This window comes from Astyanax mexicanus, chromosome 7, assembly GCF_023375975.1.
Source record: "Astyanax mexicanus isolate ESR-SI-001 chromosome 7, AstMex3_surface, whole genome shotgun sequence".
Lineage (NCBI taxonomy): Eukaryota > Metazoa > Chordata > Actinopteri > Characiformes > Acestrorhamphidae > Astyanax > Astyanax mexicanus.
Window position 1 is genome coordinate 47,708,420 of NC_064414.1, and position 24,414 is coordinate 47,732,833.

A 24,414-nucleotide genomic window follows, 5' to 3' on the forward strand; every position below is an offset into this window, starting at 1 on the left:
TTATTAAAAAACATACAGCATGAGCTTAGCTTCATTTAGGGTCATTATGTGGCGTGTAAACTCCTAATTGCACATATAGTGCAATATTTAGATCCTAGACATATTTTATTTGTTATATATAAATATAAATATATAAATCCTACGTAGATGCAGTATATTTGTTGCAGAGTGCATGGAGTCAACGTGCCTTAAGAATTTGAGAACTTAAGTATTTGGGTGTAGTTTATGTTTTGCATTATTATTACTGAAAAACATATAGCATTAGCCTAGACTAATATAAGTGCACTATGTAGAGCTGTGAATCAAATATAACTCCTTATTAAACATATAGAAAACTATTTAGGTATTAGGCATCACTATTCCCTGTATATAAGCCAGTATTTGGGTGTAGTAGGCATGAGTCTAGCCTATTATAAGTGCATTATGTAGAGCAAGGAATCAAAAATAACCCCCTATTAAACATATAGTACAATATTTATGCATTGGGTATCACTGCATGGGCCTAGCATATTATAAGTGCACTACATAGAGCAGACAAATTACATAGAACTCCTTATTGAACATATAGCACACTATCTATGTGTTAGGCATCACTATTTCCTGTATATAAGCCAGTATCTGGGTGCGGTAGGCATCATTATTAAATTACAAATATATTTAGCCTAGCCTATTACAAGTTCACTATGTAGAGCAGGGAATCAAAGCAAGGGAAACTCCCAAAGTGCATATAATATTTCCTATATGTAATCTATATACACACATACTATATAGGATGCATGGACTCCGTGAGATAGTTTTTTGTTTTGTGGGTGTAGTTGTAGGCATTATCTTATTTTTAATCACATATAATTTGATTTTAGCCCCATTTACTGTAAGTAAACTATGTGGAACAACTACATATATAATCAATGCACATGCACTACACAGGACTTCATAGGAAGCATGGAGTCAACATGTGTTTGTGTGTATAGTAGGCATTCTTTAACACACCACACACAGCATATTTATAGTATAGAGTATAGACTAATATAAATACATAATGTAGACTAATGTAGAGTCATTGGTAAATCCCTATTTTATACATAGTGCACTTTAGGGATTTAGGCACCTACATATTTAGCCATTAGGTGTTATTATTTTATTATTTATTTCTCTATATAATCTATAAAAGTGCACTATATGGGGTATATATTAATATATTTTATCTTGTCTCCTCAGTATTTGGGTGCAGTAGGCATTATTAAGTTATATACAGCATGAGCCTAGCCTAGTATAAGCACTATATATAATATTTCCTATATGTATTCCATTCACACATGCACTATATAGGGTGCATGGACTCAATTGGTCTCCATGAGTTAGTGTTTTGTTTTGTCTGTGTAGTTGCATTATAGTGCATTATCTTATTATTAATCATATATATATATATATATATATATATATATATATATATATATATATATATATATATATATATATATATATATATATATATATATATTAGCCTTATATACTGTAAGCTAACTATGTGGAACATCCACATTTATAATCAATGCACATGCACTACATAGGACTACATAGGGAGCATGGAGTCAACATGTGTTTGTGTGTGTAGTAGGCGTTCTTTAACACACCACACCACAGCATATTTGTAGTATAGAGTATAGACCAATATATATATATACATAATAGTGCTTCGTATAGAGTACACTTAAGCATTTAGGAACCTACATATTTAGGCATTAGGCGATATTATTTTATTATTTCCTCTATATAATCTATGAAAGTGCACTATATTGAGTATATATGTTAACTGGTCATATACACTCAGTATTTGGGTGCAGTAGGCATTATTAAATTATATACAGCATGAACCTAGCCTAGTATAAGTGCATTACATATAATAATTCCTATATGTATTCCAAGCACATGCACTACATAGGGTGCAACTGGATTCAACTGGTATCCAGCAGCCAGATAGAGAGAGAGATAGACAGAGAGAAAGAGAGAGAGAGAGATCTACAGAGAGATACACCCAGGCAGGCAGTCCCTCACCTCCCCAGTTGCTGTCCTCCGTAAGAGTGGACAGGTCCAGGCGAGGGACGTCCTCGCAGCCGTCCGAAGGGTCCGGGCCGCTGAGAGCCTCCTGGATCTTCATGGTGGGGGTCTGAATATGTGGGGGAAAAAAGAACGAGGGATGAGCGCTTGCAGAATAAAGCGCAGCAGGAGCTGTGCTCTCCTTAAGTTGAGCTGTGCTCTGCCTCCTCCTGCCCTAGCCTACCCCAGGGCAGTGTGGGAGGAGGGGAGGGGTGTGGCTTAAGGGGCCAAACCCCTGCAATCTGATTGGCTTGGAGGTGTCTGTGTATGTGAAGGGTGAAAAAAAGGAGAGAGAGAGAGAGAGAGAGAGAAATATTTTTCTCCCATCTGCTCCTTGTTTGAAGGGAGGGAGGGTGTGTGTACACACACATACACACACACAAGCATGCACACATATACACACATACACACATAAAACACACCCTTGCTGAGTTGCTCCAGTGTGCCTCTCTGGTTTGTTTGTAGCAGAGGGAATGATTGAGGCAGGGAGGTAAAGAGAGAGAGAGAAAGAGAGAGAGAGAGAGAGAGAAGGGAGGGGCATGAAGATAGAGGAAAGGCAGGCAGGCAGGCAGGGAGCGAGGGAGGGAGAAAGAGGAGGGGAGGGGTGAAAAAAAGAAAGAACAGCCAGAGCACGTAGAACACACATGCAGCCCAACTGCAACTTCTCTTATTGCAGACAGACAGACACACACACACACACACACAAACATGAGGCAGCAGGGCAGATTTACTCTTCTTCTTTTTCATTCATTTTACATCCTCAGGACATTCCTGCGTTGTAGACGTCTCTCTCTCTACATTCTCTCTCTTTCTGTTTCTTTAAGAAAAGTCTGGATTTTGTTTCAGATTTTGTTGCTAGAAGCTGTTGTTTTGATGTACAGCTGGTATATCAGTATCGGGCTGATGTGAGCAAAAAATAAATAAAATGCTGTCGGACGGAAAACTAAGGAACATTACGATTCACTCCGGTAACAAATCTGTTCTGAAACAGCATACACTCAAAATAATGTGAGTGATGTGTGTGTTTTTGTTATGTCAGCAGTGTGTTTACTGGTGTAGGGTATAGGAATGAGAGTGTTTGAGTTCTTTAAGCATGATCATTTGACTTTTAACACTTTTAATAATTAAAAAAAAAGCTTATTTTAAAGCTTATTTCGTTTAAAAGAAGTGTTAAGGTTGTGTCAGATTGATACAGACTTTTAAAGTTCAAGCATCAGCAAAATGAATTATAAATGGATGACCTGCTGTTCTATGTAGCACGTTCTGGTTAATAGTTGCATATAAACAGCTATTTATATTCTTATTTATTTATTAACTGAACAAAACAATTAAGGCACACTGATTAAGATAAAAAAGCTTAAAATAACATTTTATCTGTATCCCTGTAACATATGCAGATCCAGGATTTAATATGTTTACACTAGTGTGGGGCAGTACAACGGTTTATCCGGTACGTTAGCTCAGATCTTTGGAGTCAAATGCTCGTCTTGCTCTGTCCTACCGGGAGAAACATTTGAGATTGATATGAGAACAGTGCTTTATCTGAGGAGCTCCTGCTGCTGCTCCTCACTATATGAGTGCTTTTATCCGAGTAAAATAGAAAAACAACAATTATTCACTCAGAAAGAGACAAATGAAAAACAAAACTTCAAGAGCAGTAACTATAGCTCTTTTAAATATATTAATACTGTAGCTTGAAGGAGAATATTAATGCACAGTGAACTGAACAGTACAGTCACAAACCTATATTAAAGCCCAGTCAAGCAAAAAATATATAAATATATATTTATAATAAAAACACAGTGATATACTGCAATTTTTGGCCATACCACCCAGCGCTAATTTACACAAACACACAAACAGTACCCATCAACAAAGATAAGCCATTAAAGCCCATTAAAGCATCATTAAACTGTGAACAAGAGGTGGTACATTGGTATCAATGGCACACTGCTAACGATACTGACACCCATCGATACCACATCGACAACCAACATCCACCTCTGCAGTCAGCAAGTTTTAACACACTCTACACTTCTGCATTTTAATAACAATTGACTCAGATCTTGTGTATTTCTATAGAGAGATATTACCAATAGAATAGGACTCTCTGGAGCAGATAAAAATTATCCAAATTCCAGGTTTGGGCTCTATTGGTATTACTATCCCAGTATTGAACGATGAAGCTCAATCCAGTACTTTTGATGATAAATGAGTTGGAGAGTTGAGGATGAGGTGGGGTAGTGATCATCAATAATCAATTACCCTGATCTCACTAATGCTTTTGCCACTGAACGCAATCAAATCCATACACCAAGACTTTACATGACAAAAAAGCAATTTTACAGAAGAAAGGAAATCCCTTTGTTACTCTTAACAGAAGTTAGTGTTAAAATGATAATAATTTTATTTATTTTAAAGCATTTCTATTTGTCTGTTCACTATGAAACTGCTAGATTCACATGATTAACACTTTCTATGAATGTCATGTCTATTTTACTGTAGAAACATATTCATTATAACACATTATAATGCATTCAAAAGGAATTATAAACATGCTCTTTTAGTGATTATAATGCACATATAATATGTTCTCTTCAAATCTCTATTAATATATAATTACCATGATAGAAAAGTACAATCACATGTTATAACGATAAATGACTATAAGCTATTATAACAGCTTAATAACTAACATAAGTCTAATTTATGAGTGGTTAAAAGTAATTATAGCATGCTATGTTGAAGCAAGTTTGTTGAGGATCTGTCTAAACACAGCTGATGATGCACTATAATCACAATGATTAAATAATGCATAATAAACTTTTGTACATACAGTATTTATAGCTAGGTTTATAATGCATTATGAGCATGTTTATAGGTTTTAATAGACACAACATTTATAGAAAGTAGCTAGACTCATTTTTTCTCACTCCAAACATTTCAAAAGAGGGCAAGGCATCCCCAACCCGTTCTCCCACACACACACACACACACACACACACACACACACACACACACACACACACACACTTCCGGAGCTGAGGCGTGGGACTCTGGTTATTTCTGGATCAGGGCAGAGCACAGCAGAGCAGAGCTGGGCTTCTCGGTTAAAGTAACACCCTCATAACCCCCCCCCCCCACCCCCCCCCGTTCTTGCATTACTGACTACATGACAACAAGCTCCACTAACAGCTCTATTAGCATTAGCACTGCACAACCTCTGACTGCAGCTGCTATTATTATTAATATTAGTATTGATACTCAAGCACTCCATCCCACACACACACACTAACACTGATGGATGATTAGGAGAAGATTAGCTGCCTCCATGTTATTACTAACGCACTATTTAAAGCAGAGCACGCTATTTGGCAGCTTTGTGTCGAAAGGCCACAGTAGTTCTTAAAACTGCCACAGTGTTTTTCCTTCATTTTGCCAAACCAAACAAGAGAAAGAGGGAGACTTTTGGACTTCCCAGCAAGATGCAGAAGCAGGGCAAGGACACAGCTTAATTATCATGGTTGGACCAATAGGAATGCTCCAAAATGACATGGAATAAAATCTTTATAAACTGACTTATTTTAGAAATTGAGAACGTTCTTACCCTCTCCTGTAAAGCTGCTGTGTTGGAGATGCAACGTTTTTTCATGACAGTGACAAGTCAGTTATAGGATAGCCAAAGCCTTAGGTTACCTTAGGTGACTGCATGTTGGGAATGCCCACACTTGTATAAGTTGTGAGGTGACATCATGTGAGTGAGGTTGAACATTTGTGAACAAATTCTCATGGCAAGGTGACATGAATGACTGTTGATTCACTAAAAATCTGAATTAATGATGCTTTAATCCAGTTCTTACACCATTTATAAGTCTAATTTAATGATGTTTAATACCTTTTTAAGACTCATAACATAATGTTTCCTATTTGTCATCATTTTTGTTTTTCAAAAAAAATCTGCTTATTTCTCTTCCTGGTAATGTAGCCAAATCATTGCTAATGTTAGTATGCTAGCTAGCTCACTGCTAATATTAGCTAGCTTTTTATAGTGTTTAATATATGTAGTTCTGTAAAGGAAGTCGTGTTAAAGCTGTTGGTGTACTTATTAATAATGTTTGTTTTTACATTCTTTAGCTGTTTTTTTATGCTAATGAAGCTTATGCTATAATTTCTTCATATATTGTGTAATTTTGTTGAAAAAAGTGAACCCAGTAGTAATCAAAACCTTAATTTAAAGTTTGATACTATATGTACTCCTAGCAGTACAGTTACACACAAACCTATATTTAATATAATAATCTATAAATAAATAATAATAATAATAATAATAATAATAATAATAATAATAATAATAATAATAAAAATGCTGTGATATACCGTGATGTACCATGAAACCATCAGAAGGGGTCCAGTATTTCATTATCGCTGATCTAGGAGCAGATTTAACTCCTCATGCTTAACGCAAACAGTCTCCAACATACAGTACAGGCCAAAAGTTTGGACACACCTTCTCATTCAATGCGTTTTCTTTATTTTTATGACTATTTACATTGTAGATTCTCACTGAAGGCATCAAAACTATGAATGAACACATGTGGAGTTTTATGTACTTAAGAAAAATGAGCTGAACCTCCACAGTCACCAGACCTGAACCCAATCCAGATGGTTTGGGGTGAGCTGGACCACAGAGTGAAGAAGGCAAAGGAGCAACAAGTGCTAATAAACACCTCTGGGAACTCCTTCCTTCCTTCAAGACTGTTGGAAAACATTTAATTTCAGGTGGCCACCTCTTGAAGCTCATTGAGAGAATGATTCCAAGAGTGTGTAAAGCAGTAATCAGAGCAAAGGGTGGTTAGTCTGAAGAAACTAGAAAATATATATATATATATACTATTAAATACATAAAACTTGAACTACACATGTGTTCATTCATAGTTTTGATGCCTTCAGTGAGAATCTACAATGTAAATAGTCATGAAAATAAAGAAAACACATTGAAAAAGAGAAGGTGTGTCCAAACTTTTGGCCTGTACTGTAGCTTCACTGAATTATCTTCCACACTGAGTGAGTGAGTAATGCCCAAAGGCCATCTGCTGCTGGAGACCCAACCTAGCCCAGATCCAGCTCCAGCAGAGGAAACCTCCCACTCACTTTACTCTCACTGCTTAGATCTACACAGCATTTGGTTCTCATTAGAGCACACACACACACACACACACATCAAATCACATCAAACCGTCTAATAAACAAACAGCCATTTGTGGGCAATAAAAGCCCTCATTCAAACTGGAAGCAATTTCCATGTTTATTTTATCTTTTATTTCCCACCAAAACTCTGCATTCTCTCAGGATCATAATCTAAACACGAAGAACGAGCAGAAGATCCCACAGACAGCATTCATCTCACATTCATCTCCATCAAATAACAGAGATAGACACTGTTTATCACCATATGTTTAGGCTTTGTTCCCAAATTAAACAACTCAAACAACACAATCTCTTCATTCAGACTGGGTTTATGGAGCAGTTATTCACTCTTTATGAGGCTGAACACAGAGGGGAATATGGTTCTGTTTCAGCTGAGGGAATTAATGTGGTACACACTGTTCTCCACAGAGGAACCCCCCAACCCCCCTCCCCCCTTCCCTCCCGCATGATTAATGGATTTACCTGCAGTCCTATAAACAGAGCAGCCATCACACTTTTTGTACACAACCAACCTTTTTTTTAAATATTAAATCTACTAATGCTCTAATTTTCACATATTCGATGTTTCTAAACCCTGAATGATATTTTGAAAACTGCTATATTCTAAAGCCTAATATTGTATAACATATTTTCTAAAACATGTTTTTTATCATTTATAATCCGTAATTTATAATATCTGCTATTTCTTACTTTTGTAGAATCTTTTCTTACTTTTTCTAATATCTTTTAAGTTTTTTACTTTAATTTTTAAATATCTGATTTTGTAAACCAAATTTTTTTTAACAATTTATTATATCTAATGTTTGGGATGAATGTGGAACTCACCATCTATTTTAAACCTGATTTTTTAGTTTTATGTATTTTTAATATATTAAATTTACAAAATGCCCTAATTCTCACATATTCACTGTTTTTAAACCCCACATTTCCAACATCTAAAGTTTTTTATAAACCTTGAATTTTTAAAACTTTGCATTTTTTGAAAAATGCTATTTTCTAATGCCTAATATTGTATAATATATTTTCTAATACCTGCTTTTAGCCTAAACTTTATTATATATATATATTTTTTTATTTATTATAATTTATAAAACCTACAAATTCTTTTTTGTACAATTTGATTTTTCCTTTTTTTGAAAAACCTAAATTTCCTAATATCTTATTTTTACCTGAATTTTCCAATACCTGGTTGTTTAAACCTAAATCAAATTTTTGGGATGAAAGTAGACCTAACCATCTGTTTTAAAGCTGATTTACTTTTCTCTCAATATGTTCTTTTAAAACTAAACTAAAACCTTCTTATTTAAACTGTTACATTTTTACTACATGATTTTTTTATATTTAATTTTTTATTACATTTTTACTTTTTTATTTTCAAGAATGAATGCACCCCCAACTTATTCACAAAACTACAGTTCACAGTAAATCCATTCACCGAAATCAACTGCAGGTTTATTTTTTGTCTTTTCAGATTAATGTTGCAGTGGATCTAATTTAACCTGATCAGCAGGCGGTGTTTTGGGATGCTGGTAAATAGAAACCCCTGAGTTAAGCTAACCAGAAGGTCAATCTGCACCATTCACATGATGTGCTCTCCAGAAAACAACAACAACAAAGTGTAAAAACCACTCAATCAGGGCGATTGATGGTAAACAATATCAATCTCTTAATCCTCTTACGACGGGCTGTTTACACCTGTAATAATGAGAGAACAGTGTACAAATCACCGGGGCTGCAGGAGGAGAGGATGACTGAATCAGTGTTAAAGTGAGGATGTGTTTAGAGGAGTGTGTGTGTGTGTGTGTGTGTGTGGAGTGTGTGGCTCGGCCGCTGCATCAGCTCACCGGTGGCCATTCTGCTCCAGTTACATAATCACCAGTAGCTCAGCTCAGTAGGTGGGCTGTCCTAATAACTGCTTACTTACAGCGTTCAGCAGCAGGGTTTTACACACACACACACACAAATACATGCACACTGAAACACACATCTATATATACACAAAAACCCAGGATTTACAGGAATCATGGTGGAAAATGCAGAAACTACAATTGTGAACAAAGGTCCACCATGTGAGTTCCCATCTTATAACTGAAGATTATCATTGTAATCTGGGATTTTTAGCTCATCCACAAAAAATAAAACATGCCATGCACTAGTTTTAGATTAAAAAAGAACAATACATTTAGTATTAATGAATTTTATTTTTGTTCATGCAAAAAAATCGGTGCCATTTGTGTCAACAACAACTGGTGTGATAAATTTAAACAAAACAAAAAAAACTATAATAAATATGTATATATATTTTAAAAAATCCATCAATGTAATAGCTTACATTTTCCTGTGTCCTTATTAGCCAACATGACATTTTTAATCTAGAATATTATCAAAAAAAATATTAAATACATTTTGTTGGGACTTTATTTGTGTCCCTGTTTTTATTAAATATAAATAGTCAAAATAACCAAATTATGATTAGTGTATCTCTATGTGTATTTGGCTATCCATCCCATCACACTAACCTGTGTTGTCTATAATTAACGTACATGTGCTTAAAATCATTTTTAACATCATTTAGGCCTTTGGAGCATCTAGGATCAACAAAAAATACATGTTTTAATACTATTTTACAATATTTATTTTTTGGCATGCCAAATAGTTATTGCATTATTTGAAAATTATATTATTAATCACTTGGCATGTGTGCCAAGTCAGGAACTTGATAACAAGAATAACTGTGATGCTTTCAGGATTAAATTTAGCTTTTTTTATTGTGAATATGGCTCCCATGTATAACTATAAAGGATAATGTTAGGAGTTTTATGGAATAATGTTCAGTGTCATTTTGCGCTGTAAATTTTAAGTGTTTGATCTTTCTGAAAGTTGTTTTAATTTAGTTTAGAAATCTTGTTTTCATTTTATTTTGCTTAACTGTTTTACACTAATTATAAAATGCTAATTATAGCATGCTTTGTTAATGCCGCTTTCTTGAGGTTCTTGTAATTTATATATATTTATATATAATATATATGCCATTTTATAAACATGTGATGATCACGATCCATAATGCATAATAAACCTGGCTAGACTGTTTTAAATATGTTTAAAATAGCCATGTTTATAAGGCTTTATGAATGCTTTATAATGTGTTATAAGTATGTTTATAATGTTTTATAGACATGATCTTCATCAAAAGTGTTATGAAATAACCAGATATTATTAGAATTTTTAAAAAATTGGAAATGGAACCTTCTGTAGAATTAATATTATATATTTTCAGTGAGGAATCTCACCCTCAGTTTAAAAGCCTGCTGTAAATAAAGTCAGATTTCAGGTTTCAGGACTTCCTGCTGCAGGTCACAGACGTGTCGGCGGCTGTGCTCTATAGCTGTGTGAACGTATGCAGAGTAAGGACAGAGTGTTCTCACCACTACAGCCGTGATACTACTCACTGTACATGTGCTGCCAGGCATGCAGAGACATGCTGATACAGTAAGTGGGCGGATGGCGAGCGCGTGTGTGTATGTGTCTGTGTGTGCGTGTGTGTGTGTGTACATACTGGTTTTAACTTCCTAAAGGGCACAAAAATGATCCCATCAGCTGGTCTAGAGTTTCAGTTCCTCACACCTAATACTGCAATAGTTTGTTACAGAGCAGTAGTTTCTAACAGATACTTAAACTGTGTGAACTGTCTGAAGAGAACAGACTAAATAATTAGGTAATATTTTACTATAAGTGTCACAAATAACATGAACTTATGATAGTAATAAACACAGTTAAACGGTTAAGAAACGTCTCAACTAAGTATTGATTGACACCGATTATGACTAGGCCTGTCACCAGAACTGTAATATTGATTTATTGTACAATACATTAATGAACATGATTTCAATCATCTTTGATAATCGTGATATCGTCTATTGTGTTTATTTGTAATTTTGTTCACATATATAATAGTGAACAATATTTTAGCTCCAGTCATGCTTCAATGCTTCCACATACACACAGTGTGGACTAAAGTAGGTGAAGAGATAAGTATATAATTCTCAAACAAATTATAATAAATGATTAAAAAGATTTTTTTTTTAGCTGTCTTTAAAATTACAAAAATATCGTGTATCGCAATAATTTCTGGGACAATATATCGTCCACAAAAAATCTTATTGTGACAGGCCTAATTATGACACTATTAAATATTACAAAGTGTATTAAATATTATTGTGATTTTACCACAGTTCCTTTATCGCAGTTGATTGAAAGATTTTGATTTAAAGAGGACGAGAAAATACGAACTATTTGGTTATAAACACTCCGCGAGTTAAAATAGTTCCATTGCTGCTCTGTTTGTAGCTGCGCTGTTTGGCTTGTAAGCGCTGCATCGTTGCTAGGTTACCTGTAAGTGGCAAAGTAATACATGGAGAGCTTCGGTTACAGTCAATTACTAGCTGATAATGGCACTCATAATGTAGTGATTTCCTGTACAGAATTAGTACAGCCTGTTTTTAAAGCAGTGCCACCTGAGGGTCCGAAGATCATTAGCATCCAATACTGACAGATTACTTTCCCAGCCTTTTGTAGGCCCATCCCATAAAATATCTGATGTCATATCTGATATGTATGTTCTACTGTGAAAAAAAATTGTGTATGATATTTTGGAAAACACTGCATTTTGTTTTTCTTTATATTTACTGACATTTTTCACAGCATCCCAGTTATTTTTTTATTTTATTTTATGTTGTCCTTTAACGTTAATTTAGGCTATAATAAAGTTCCCTAAAACAAGGATTCACTCGAATTAACAATACGTCTACATTATAGATGGCTAAACTAACTAGATTAAACTGAAGGAACAATCTCTTCCTTGTAAAAAGAGAAAATGTTTGGAGGAAGAGAGTGGTTGTGAAATTCACAAGCTTGCAAAAAGATTTCCAAACTGATTGTGAGATTACGCTCAAAACGAGAAACATTCCAGCAGCAGCTGCATGTTCTCAACTCACATGCACGTGTTACACCAAATCGAAAACAGGTGCATCTCAAAAAATAAGAATATCATTTAAAAGTTTAAATTTTATTTTAGAAATTCAGTTCAAAATGTAAAACTCATATGTTATATAGATATATTACACACACAGAGTGTATTTCTTTCATCGTTGATGATTATGGCTTACAGCCAATAAAACCCAAGAATCAGTGTCTCAGAAAATGTGAATATTATATAAGACCAATTGGTCCTTTTGTCAGTGTGTGCAGTGTGCCAAGTCCTGCTGGAAAATAAAATCTGCATCTCCATAAAAGTTATCAGCAGAGGGAAGCATGAAATGCTGTAACTTTGGACTTGATAATAAAACACAGTGGATCAACACCAGCAGATGACATGACTCTCCAAACCATCTCAGATCATCAGTAAATTTTACATTTCATTTGAAAATCGAGGGAGAGAGTCTGGAGGAAGAGTGAAGAGACACACTCCAAGCTGCTTGAGGTCTAGTGTGAAGTTTCCACCAATCAGTGATGGTTTGGAGAGACATGTCATCTGCTGGTGTTGATCCACTGTGTTTTATTATCAAGTCTTAAGTCAGTGCAATCTTGTTTTCCAAAAAAATCTTACAGCACTTCATGCTTCCCTCTGCTACTGACAACTTTTATGGAGATGCGGATTTCATTTTCCAGCAGGACTTGGCACACTGCCCACACTGCCAAAAGTACCAATTGGTCTTTTACAATAGTCTATTTTTTGGGTTTTCATTGGCTGAAAGGCATAATCATCAACAACAAAAGAAATAAACACATAAAATAGATCACTCTGTGTTTAATACATCTATATAATATATGAGTTTCACATTTTAAGATGCATCTGTAAGTGGCCCAGTTCTTAACCCACTTGGTTGCAGCAGTAGAGCCACAGTGCTGCAGCAGAAGGGCTTGGCATGGGTAAAAGCCTGGCGTAAGAGGATGCCAGGTGGCGGGGCAGCGGTGCCAGAGGAGGGTGGTGGCAGAACCAGAGGGCCGCAGCCACTTCGGTCTCAGCCATCTGGGTGTTTAAGCTGTGAGCACTCGCCCCAGAGGAGCAGCAGTGGACAGTGCGTTCAGAAGCAGATGGGAGAGGACGGGACTGGCCGAGCTCCACGGCGAGGGGTCAGCAGCACCAGGCCGTTCCCACACTAGTGACAATGAAGCACATCTCAGGAAGCATCTCAGAGGAATCTTTATTTTTTCACTAGTCCAAAAAGCATGTGTGAGAAATCCAAAATTAACATATTAAACCCTAGAGACAGACCACTGTATTCTATTTTTAAAGCACTTATTTCTAGGCCTCTTCAGCTGTGATAAGACACTGGCATACACTCAACATGCCACAAAATGAGATACAACATACATCCTTAATCAATATTAACTGGATTTTGCAGAATTGTCAGATATTTGAACAGTCATTTTGGTAGAAATGGTAGAATTCAATTAAATTAGATGGTTTTCAACTGAGATATGTACAGTATACATATTTAAAAAAGCTCTGAACTTTAAAAAAATAACAAGACAAACATCTAATTTTAGCCTGTTTATTGATTACACTACTACTTTCTTGGAAAACACTGCACGGATTTTGGACTCGATATAACCCAGTGAACCAACATCAGCAGATGACATGACCCCTTCCAAACCATCACTGATCATCAGTAAATTTTACATTTCATTTGTAAATTAAGGGAGAGAGTCTGGAGGAAGAGTGGAGAGACACACAGTCCAAGCTGCTCGAGGTCTAGTGTGAAGTTTCCACCAATCAGTGATGGTTTGGAGAGACATGTCATCTGCTGGTGCATTTCTGCATTTGTTTTGCAATGTATTAGTTCAGCACAAAGCATGATGCTACCACCACCAAGCTTAACAGATATATTGAAATACACAACACACAATAAGCATATCCCTATATGTAAATATGTTAAAAGATTGTTAACACAGCTGGCAATTGGCAATTAACAAAAAACCCTTGCTGATATTATCACTAATAAACGTCCTATTAATTAAAGATTAATGTGGATAATCAGTAGTGATTTTTATACAGTATTGTTGTTTCAATACAAAAACTCAAAAAATCTACAAAATATCAATTTTAGCATCTAATTATTATAGCATGATTATGTCCAGAATCTCACTAATATTATCCATTTTCTCATTTTCCAGGATTTTCCATGACACTTAAAACATGTTAAATTATTGTTTTTTGGTCAGCACCTTTATAAAATTCTTAGGTTGTTAGATGTTAAACTGAAAACAAAGAATAAATAAATAAAATAAATAATATAAATAAATGCTTGCGTCTCAGATAGTCATAACCATTACAGTTACAGGACCTGCACAAACCAGTCTGTTTGAGATCACGTAAGAGCTCGTCACAGTTTGAGCTGAATGTGTGTTACTTATGCAGTTATGCAGGTATGCAGTTACTCTACACATGGTCTTGCCTGAGGGGATTTTTTTTTTTTACTAAACTGGTAGTTTAAACACGTCCTTGTCTTATTTTAGGTGTGTTTTTGTGTTTCTCAAGTATGCAGTCTGTCCACACGTTCACCTCCAGTAATACAAACAAGTCTGGCTGCAGAAACAGGCTCTCCAGAGCTGACTGCATAGGAGCAGCTTCAGTGACGATTGCACAAGATCCTCGAGTGTGTGTGTGTGTGTGTGTGGACGTCGAAGCACGTGGCGAGATAAGAAACAAACAGGAAGAAAAAAGGGACGAGCAAAAACACTCATCAAAAGTAGTTAAACACTATTAGCGGGTTGTTGGAGATCGCTGGTTCGAATCCTGTTTATGTAGCTTGCCATCCTGAGCCCTGAGAGAGCACAATTGGCCTTGCTCTCTCTGGGTGAGTAGACAGTGCTCTAAAGGGTGATGTGGATCAGCACAGGGCGTCTGTGAGCTGATGTATCAGAACCGAGTCACTTCTGAGTGCGCTGTGATGCTACTCGGCAATGCTGCATCGGCAGAATACTGAAAAGAAAGTCTGACTTCACATGTATCGGAGGAGGCATGTGTTAGTCGTCACCCTCCTGATGTTGGGGGATTACTAGTGATAGGGCGAGTCCTAATAAGTGGGTTGGGTATTTGGCCAGGTAAAATGGGGAAAAATGGGGAAAAAATTAGAAATAATAATAATTAAAAAAAAAGAATAATCATCTTCAGTGATGAATACCACTCTGTGTGCGGAGGCACTGCGGTCAGCATCACAATCAATAGTGGCAGATCACCTTTGGTTTTCATTACAGGCACAAAAGTTAAGATATATATTCTCAAACATTGTTTTTTTATTATTTTTATTAGAATAATAATTGTGAAGTGCATAACCATATTTGTGTTTTACATAAGCTTACTATAAAAAGTAAATTTGTTTAGAAAGTATTAAATATTCTTAAACCATATTAAATGATATTAGATTAGAGGAAAGTCATTCAGACATCATTCTTGTAGCCTAATTTACCAATGTTTAGGCTGTTAATCATTGTTTGCATTCTTTGTGTTTTAACCTTTCAGAGATCTGTTCTTAATAAACATTTTCTTAAATAATAGGTCTATGCTTCTTCAATGTTGCAATGTTACTTAACAGCATTATGAACAGATTTTGCTCATTCAAAATGCTTGAAAATGTTTTTAAAACACTCAGTTTTAATGCTCTACTTACTAAAAATAATGTCGGGTTCAAATTGGGCTCTGGCTCACAATGACAGTTTATGGGGCGGAGCGGGCTCGGGCTCTAATGCACACTTTGGTGTGCAATTCCAACACAATTCCAAAGACAATGCTCTTCCACATGATGCTGCCTTCTCAAGAGCTCACAGTGAAGATACTATGCAATTGCCAGACTCTTCATCAGATCTATCCCTGATAGGAAATGTGTGGGATTCTTCTGGATGCTCTTTAAACCTTCACACTATCTGTATGATTATTGCAAATTCAGCAGAAACTGTGTGAGGCTATTCGAAAAGCATGGGAGGGATTATTGCACAACACCATTAGGAACCTCTACAACTCCATGCTCAGACATCTGGCATGTTGCCAAGCATTACACATGCATTACATTACATGTGTTACACACTCAATCACTCAATACATATGAACTGGAGATATTAGATATTAGTTACTCAGTATGAGTATAATAGAGACAGAGAGAGAGAGATAGAAATAGCAGTGTATATAAGAAGAGCACAGGCTTACCTGAGGATGAGCTGAGTCATGCGTCTTCTGGTCGTCCCTAAAACGAGAGAGAAACGGCATCATGTTATCGATACATTCAACTCTCAATTCTGTATTAAGAAGGCATCTGTTTCCTGAGCAGACAGGAAGCTGGAGCTTGGGCGTGTTGGACAGCAGGAGTCGGGAGTGAGCACTCAGCGAATTCCCAGACCACAAATGATCTACTCTCTAAATGTCCTTCACACTCAGCACATTCCCCGTTTATGTGATTAGCCTCGACGAACAAATGACATTTATATACTTTCAGCTACAATATATGTCCAAATGTTTGTGGACATCCCTTCTAATGAATGCATTCAGCTAATTTAAGTTGCATCTATTGCTGACACAGATGTGCAAATGCACAAATACATCCAGCTTATACAGTCTAGTTCCTGTAGAGAAGTATTGCCCATAGTAAAGGACTGTCTGTAGTAGAGAGTCATAAATAGGGCTGCACGATATTGGAAAAAATTTACTTTGCTGATATATATTGCAATATTAAACAATGCAGGGCACTGTCTTTCATCTGGACCAATCAAGAGCTGAGTCAGCGCCGAGCTCTCAAAACCCAAAGAAAACAGCAAAACAACAGTAATCTGCCCTTTAATCAGGCATTTAAATGTTTTTAAGGTAAATAAGAGTGTTTTTTTTGGATTAAAAGCGTGAATTCAGCTGTAACAGGAAATATCTGCGCAAAACTGTGCTGGACTGAGGTGCACAGCTTTCAACATGTGCGTTTACTACAAGCATGTGCCCAACCATGTACCCAACCCCTCCCCCTCGCTCTTCTCAGGCAGCAGCAGTTTGTCACTTACATAGACACAGAGACAGCGCTGTGTACCTACTTCTTGTGTCAAGAACCCAACCATTGCAACATTACATGTTTGAATTAATTGCCTTATTTAATTTCCTTATTTAATTGCCTTATTTAATTGCGATGTGACTATTGCGCATGCACACATTAAGAGCAGCCCTAGTCGTGAACCTGTCTGGTATTAGACATGGACTAGAGGGATTAGGGGTGGGCGATATGTCCGTAAAATAATAATATCACTATATTTCATGGTATTTTTTTAGAGATAATGATACTGTTGATGATATGACAAAACACTGAATTAGAAAAAAACATTTAAAGAATACACAACAAATACTGCAACAAAATGAAAATTACATTGTATTATCGCGTGCGATATGATATGGAACACCCCTAACTGAGATATGAAAAAAAATAAAAAAGGATTTGATCAGATTTGTAACAGAAGTCAATGATCCAGAATGTCATGATACTAATAATGGACTCCATATATCTCCATTTATATCCAGGATTAAAGTAAAATAAATGATACTGTACAGATATAATCTGTCTCTAGTAGATATATAATGGGAAATGAGAACATTGTGAATTTTTCTTTTGCTAAAAACAGCAAAAAAAAGTAGTACCCTGATGTGATATTTAGGGGTGGCTGATATTTCAGGGTATAATATCGTTCACGATATTAAAAAATGTAGACGATATCGCACACCCTTAATTGAAACCGTTTTTTTCTACCTTGTTTTTAGTTCATGACAAAGTTTATAAAATGTCAGATTATAAAAAAAAATATCCCATTATAACACATCTCTCCAAAGATCTACTAATTTAAATTTGAATTTAAATGAATAAACATCATTCCATTTCTCAGCATTTACTTTTGGGCAGCATTAGTAAGTACACTTTAACAGGTGTATGAAACGTAAGCCACACATAAGAGGCCTGCAAAGCGTCAGTGTCAAATTATACACTAGTGAAAAAGACACCTGATAGCTTTAATACCTGTTATCTGTGAAGTCCATGCTGTCTGACAGGTGTCTGTCCTGTGGTCTGGATGATCTGTGAGGCTGAAACTGTGAAGAAGAAAACAACAAATAAAAATCACTCTGAGTAATAACAGGTTTGTTATCTAAGCTGTAATAAACCACGAATTAACAGCAATACATTTAAAAGAAAAGAAGGTAGGTGTCCTTTGGGAAAAACTGTGGAGTGATAAAGGTGAAATAATACATTTTGACTGCGTTGAACAAAAATGTATGTGATAAAAAAGTACAAAAGAGAAAAAGTACAAAAAGAAACCCTGTCCAACTGTTAAACATGGGGGTGGGTGGTTTATAATGCTCTAGGTTTGCTTTGCAGCCAGTGACACATGGAAAATTTCACATTTTACATTTTACTAAAGAGAAGAATTATCTTGTGAGGGAGGTTGAACACTGGCCAGCATGCCCATGGCAAGGCAACATGAATTTTCATAGTTTATATGAGGCGGGAAAGTAGATGCCAGATAGATAGAACATTGCATTTTAAAAAATCAGTGGCGTTTAACATTGAGCAAGGTGGTAATGGACTAGTTGTCATTGTGTGAAAAGCTGAGCGATTTCAGATTAAATGTAGGACACCCTGCACACACTTCACTTAGAGGTCAGAAAAAAAAGTTTTTTAGAACTTTAGAGTTTTTAGAAGTTTTTGGATCATGCCAAAAGTCATGGGACATAGGCATGAATAAAACTCTTAAATACAAAGATTTAGATTTTTTTTATCTTTTTACTTTTTTCCAATTGTTAAAAAATGTATTTAAATAATTTATTTCAATTCATACATCATTAGCAAAGTTTATACAAAATTTGCTGTAAAGAACAGCAAAATTATATAGAAACTAGGGGTGGGCGGTATGGCTCTAAAATAATATCGCGATATTTCAGGGTATTTTTGCGATAACGATATACTTGTCGATATAGGAAAACTAAAATAATTCATTTATTTCAGGAATATAATATAATAGTATAACAGAATAATCATAATGTGGCAAAATAAATAATACAGCATAAAATAATATAATACAGCAAAAAATATTGCAGAATATTTATTGCATGCATATAAACTGCAAACTAAAACAATTATACAATAAATAAACCTAAAGCTTCACAGTAAATAATAGACTACTTTTAAGACAGAACAGCCCTATTATCACGATATGGATTTTTAATATCATGATATTTCTGTGTCACGATATATTGTATACGTGTCACGTCTGGTGCTGTTAGCTCCTCTGTCCCTTCCACACCAAGCTCTAACGGAGTTCTCAGGTCAACAACTACACTACCCAGAATGTACCACCCGCTGACATCACGCACTCACCTGGTCACGTGACACCTCACCTGCTTCCTCCAGGAAGTCCCGAATACTGATTACTGGCACTATAAAAGAGCACTCCACACAAACACCCACGCCGCGTATTGTAGGTTCTCCTCATTACAAAGTGTTCTATATCTCTTGTCTCAGTTTATCTTGTGTATGACCTTGCCTTTGTTTTCTCAACGCCGATTATTGCCTTTGCCTCTGATACTGGATTGTTTGTGTATTACCTGGACTGTGTTTTCACTACTGCCTCTTGGATTACCTCTGATATTGGATCTCTCGTGTATGAACTCTGGACTGTTTCTCGTTTATGGTATGGTTTTGCCTTCATTGCTCTGTTTACTGGTGATTACCCATTGTTTCTGTATCGACTACGTTTACATCTGTTTATTTTATAATAAACATATATTTTTATCAGTATCTGCACGTGTCTGCAATTCTGTGCAAACCACGACAATACGATATAATATTCCCCACCCCTACTAGAAACAAAAAACAAATCTAAACAAAAAAATCCTTTTCCATTTTATATCTTTATTTTTTCCTTTAAGTACACTTGTCCAACAAGGACAGAAGACACACTCTACGAGATTTAAGACAACGCGTCACAAAAACGATGTTAAAAATAAACTGAACTCACATGAACATCATGTGACGTCTGGTGGTACACTGCCACTCCACAGACATAACAGCAGCTAAATGTTTCCCTGCATTAACAGACCGAGTGAAGACAACCCACGGCTCTGTTGCATCAGCTTAAGCAGCACTCTGCACCCTCTCACCCCACCGATCACATTTCACTCAGACAGGCTCTGCACATCCATCAGATATATCATATGTATGTCAGCAGTGTCCTGTGGCATCTCCAATCTTGCATAAGACACGCAAAAAAGCTATGTGAAAAAGTTCAGCTCAGCTTCATTACTGTGAAACGGTGGGATTGTGTCCAAACCGCCTTTAGCAGGTTATAGTGTGTCTGATCTTTTACGTAACTGGGTGGTGTAATTTATAGGAACATGGACATGACATAAACATGAGCGAAGGACGTTTAGCACTGGATCCAACAGAGATGGGAGAAAAAGAGACTCCACGATAAAGTCTGCTATACACACTGTATTTTTCTTATTTTAAATTTTTGCACAAACAAAAAACAACAGACACAAAGTGCTAAATATAAAGACAAATACAGTACAGGTAGAGAAAAAAAACTAACATGGGCTTAAATAAAGCCTCTACCTTTGTACTATATAAAAAATCTATTATAACGAACATAACATCAGCTAAATAATATCACATTCTAACTATAAAAAACAAAAAACAAAAAATAGTAAATGTTTATACAAAAGAATAATCACAATACATTAATCAAATGATCTTTAAACACATTTTTGCCAAATGGTTAAAATCATTCCACAGTTTTGTCCCCCTATATCTTATCAAAAATTGACCCTATAAGAGAGAAATTTAGGAAGATGAAGATCTAAAGACTGGCGAGTTGAATATTTATGAATCTCTGCATTTTTAATAAAGTAATTTATAAATTGTTTTGGGATATATTTTCAGGGATAGTTCAGTAAGCAAAAAAAAAAACTAAAACTAAACTAACCTTTTTTTGCTATTATGCAAATAAATGAGGCCAGGAGCCAATAGGAAAGCTAGATTTTTGTGTGATGTTCTACCTTTACTCCAAACCTTTTTCACTTTTTACTTAAGTATGGGACTAGTGTACTTCTGCCTTCTTTGCCTGATGGTAAGTGAACTTTTATGTTTATTTAGCAGAAAATCCAGTTTCAGTTTCCATTCTTTTCCCACAATAAAAGTAATCAGACTTTGCACCGCACTTTAACATTTACACCCTGAGATAAAAGATGTTACTGTAGTTACTGTAAACCATAACCGTAAAAAACAAAAGCCCCTTTTTACAACTTGAATAAATGTATGTACTAATCTGTATGCAAAATTTTAATAATATTAAAGCATAATAACACATAATGACATAAGTATAGAAACTCCCAGTCAATATTTCTGTTTCTGTGAATTAGGGACGGACGAAATAGGAAAAAAAAACCATGTTGTGATATTTTGTTGTTTTGCGATTTATTTTGTGATACTAAACAAATAACAGTAATTTTACCAGGTTTACAGTTAAATAAATGACATTAGACATATATAATGTGGCTCTGGTAAAATACGTCTGTAAAATGAGCTCAATGCTCATTGTAATTTAATTTGCCATAGATAACTTTGTTTATCCTGTTCTGTAACTGTTGCCCATGTGCACATTCTTATGACAGTGCTGAAATGATTGTGCAGGCCTACTGTAAAAAGGCATGAAGTTAGAAAAGTACATTTTCTTTTGTATTTAATTTAAAACTCTGTTTTTTTGTTTGTTTTTTTTTGCTTCTGTTCTCCTCTACAGGCTGTAATGAATGTAAATTACCACTCCTGAAGGACAAGCTTTACACATGCACTTCTGGACAAGCTGAGAGAAGCATGTGGACTGAGGTGGTAGAGTCATAACTCCGGATTTTATACTAAATAAGTTACACAAAAAATTACCTTTAGAAAAGTTTTATTTAGCATCATGCCAAGCCAGGGGTAACAATAATAAAAGTTTTTTTTTTTTTACGGTATTCAATACATGTAATAGTAGTTGGCTGGTTCAAGGCTCAGCGTATAATGGTCTGAACTCCAAACCACACACACACACAAACACTCCCAGCCAATAAACATACGTCAACAAGACCTCTCAGAATATCAGCAGCCTCCTGCTTCAGATAAAAGCTCTCACTAATTGAGGCCTTATTAGCCCGCCTGCGATTTAGCCGGAATGTGCAGTGGAGCGAGGAGCACTGTTACCCTGGAGCCTGAGATAGGGGGATGAGATGCTGGTAATTAAGGCAGTTTACCATGTGTCTGTTTTTCCCAACATTTTCTTCCCCAGACCACATCTCCACTCACAGAGAGGGTTCTTACCATGCTGCCGTCAATTACCGGGACTGACTCACCACTCTGAGATACAGGCACTAAATAAAGAAACGGCAGAAATCCATGAAACTGACTCACTGTGTGTATCTGGAGCAGAAAGTTTACTTCTGACAAAATGACTCTGCTTTTGAGTTTGTAGGAGCCTCAAAACAAGCTTTGAGCCATGTGCAACTTTTTTGGAGATGCAGATTTCATTTTCCAGCAGGACTTGGCACACTGCCCACACTGTCAAAAGTACCAGTTGATTTTATATAGTTTTTTTTATTTGCTAAACCACACTGATTTTTGGGTTTTCATTGGTTGTAAGCCAATCATTATCATCAACAATGAAAAAAAAAACTCTTAAAATAAATCACTCAGTGTGTAATACATATATATAATATTGTCGCTTTCCTATGAAAAACACTCCATTTTAGTCAAATTTTAGTTTACTACATAATTTGAACAGACAAACTGTCTCTTACACTGTGCCGAGATTTCTTTATGAACGGACCAATAGAAACTCTTTAAAATGACCTGAAATATTGTTTTTTTTTTTTACATTGAATTCCATTGACAGTTTACAAGGTTTTTTCCCTCTCCTGTAAAGTTGCTGTTTTGGAGATAAGTGTTTTTAATTGGACAGCGACAATAGTTTCACGTTTTGTACTGAATTACTGAAATAAAGTAACTTTTTAATGATATTCTATTTTTTGAGATAGTATATAAGGGGTGCCTAATATAATCTAAATGGGGGGGGGGCGGTTTGGCTGTAGGTTTTTACTCTCACAAACTGCAGAACAAATATATGGAAGCTTAGCAGATGGAAGTTGCCGTACATTTATAAGTCTTGCCTAGACTTTCTTATTAGCATTCAATTACATTGGACAATATATCTTCTTGATTTGAAGTATTATTGCTTAAAACACCACAAATTATCTGCTGGCCACATACAAATTTCTCTAGAGGACACAATTCAAAATGCTATACATTATTCTAATTTTTTTTTTATGTCTATTTGGTGAAATTTCTGCACTATCCTGTTGGTTAGCTTATCCTCGTTGTGCTGTTTTATTCTATTGTATGGAATTATCTAGTTTTAAATATGCCAGTTTATTTTATTTTATTTTACTCACTTTAACTTTCTTTTTGATTGTTATGAAAATAGTTTTCAGTTCAACTTACACTCATCTTAAATTTACAAGCTGTAATAATTAGGGGTGTCACGATTCTCTAAATCCTCGATTCGATTTTCTTTCCAATTTTAGGGTCGCGATTCGATTCGATTTTCTTTTTTTTTACTTTTACTTTTTACGATTTTCTTTATGTATTTTATTATATATATATATATATAACAATAATCAAATCAGAGTATATAAAAAACAGAGTACAATAAAAATAACAGAGTATAATAAACTCTTGCTACACTCTAAGAAATATAAGTACAGATTTGTACTTAAAAGAGTACAAAGCTTGTCGCTGGGGCTGTACCTTATATTGAGGCACAAAAAAGTACCTTTCAGTGAAAGTCCTTTTTTGTACCCATGGTTTTTGTGCCAGTAAAGATCATAAAGATTATAAACATTATCATCAACTAAATATGGCTCAATATGACGTTTTTTTAATTCAAATGAAGCAACAGGTGTAGTCAATCATAAGTTTAAGATTTTTAATCAACCTCACTGTGATCTATAGTTCTAAAAATCCGTTTTCAGCTTCTCCTCCACGGTTGAAAGGCAGCAGTTCT

General features: G+C 35.5%; 1 protein-coding gene across 8 annotated transcripts in view; it reads right to left on the minus strand.

Moving 5' to 3' along the window:
* Positions 1–24,414, minus strand: part of fam13a (family with sequence similarity 13 member A) — a 132,289-nt gene that overhangs the window by 27,031 nt on the left and 80,844 nt on the right. For all 8 annotated transcript variants that reach the window (XM_022684489.2, XM_015606992.3, XM_015606990.3 and 5 more), the window contains 3 exons: positions 18,345–18,415; positions 16,511–16,547; positions 2,056–2,167 (listed from right to left, as the gene is read on the minus strand). In XM_022684489.2, coding sequence (XP_022540210.2) covers positions 2,056–2,167; positions 16,511–16,547; positions 18,345–18,415 — 220 coding nt within the window. The remainder of the gene's footprint in view (positions 1–2,055; positions 2,168–16,510; positions 16,548–18,344; positions 18,416–24,414) is intronic.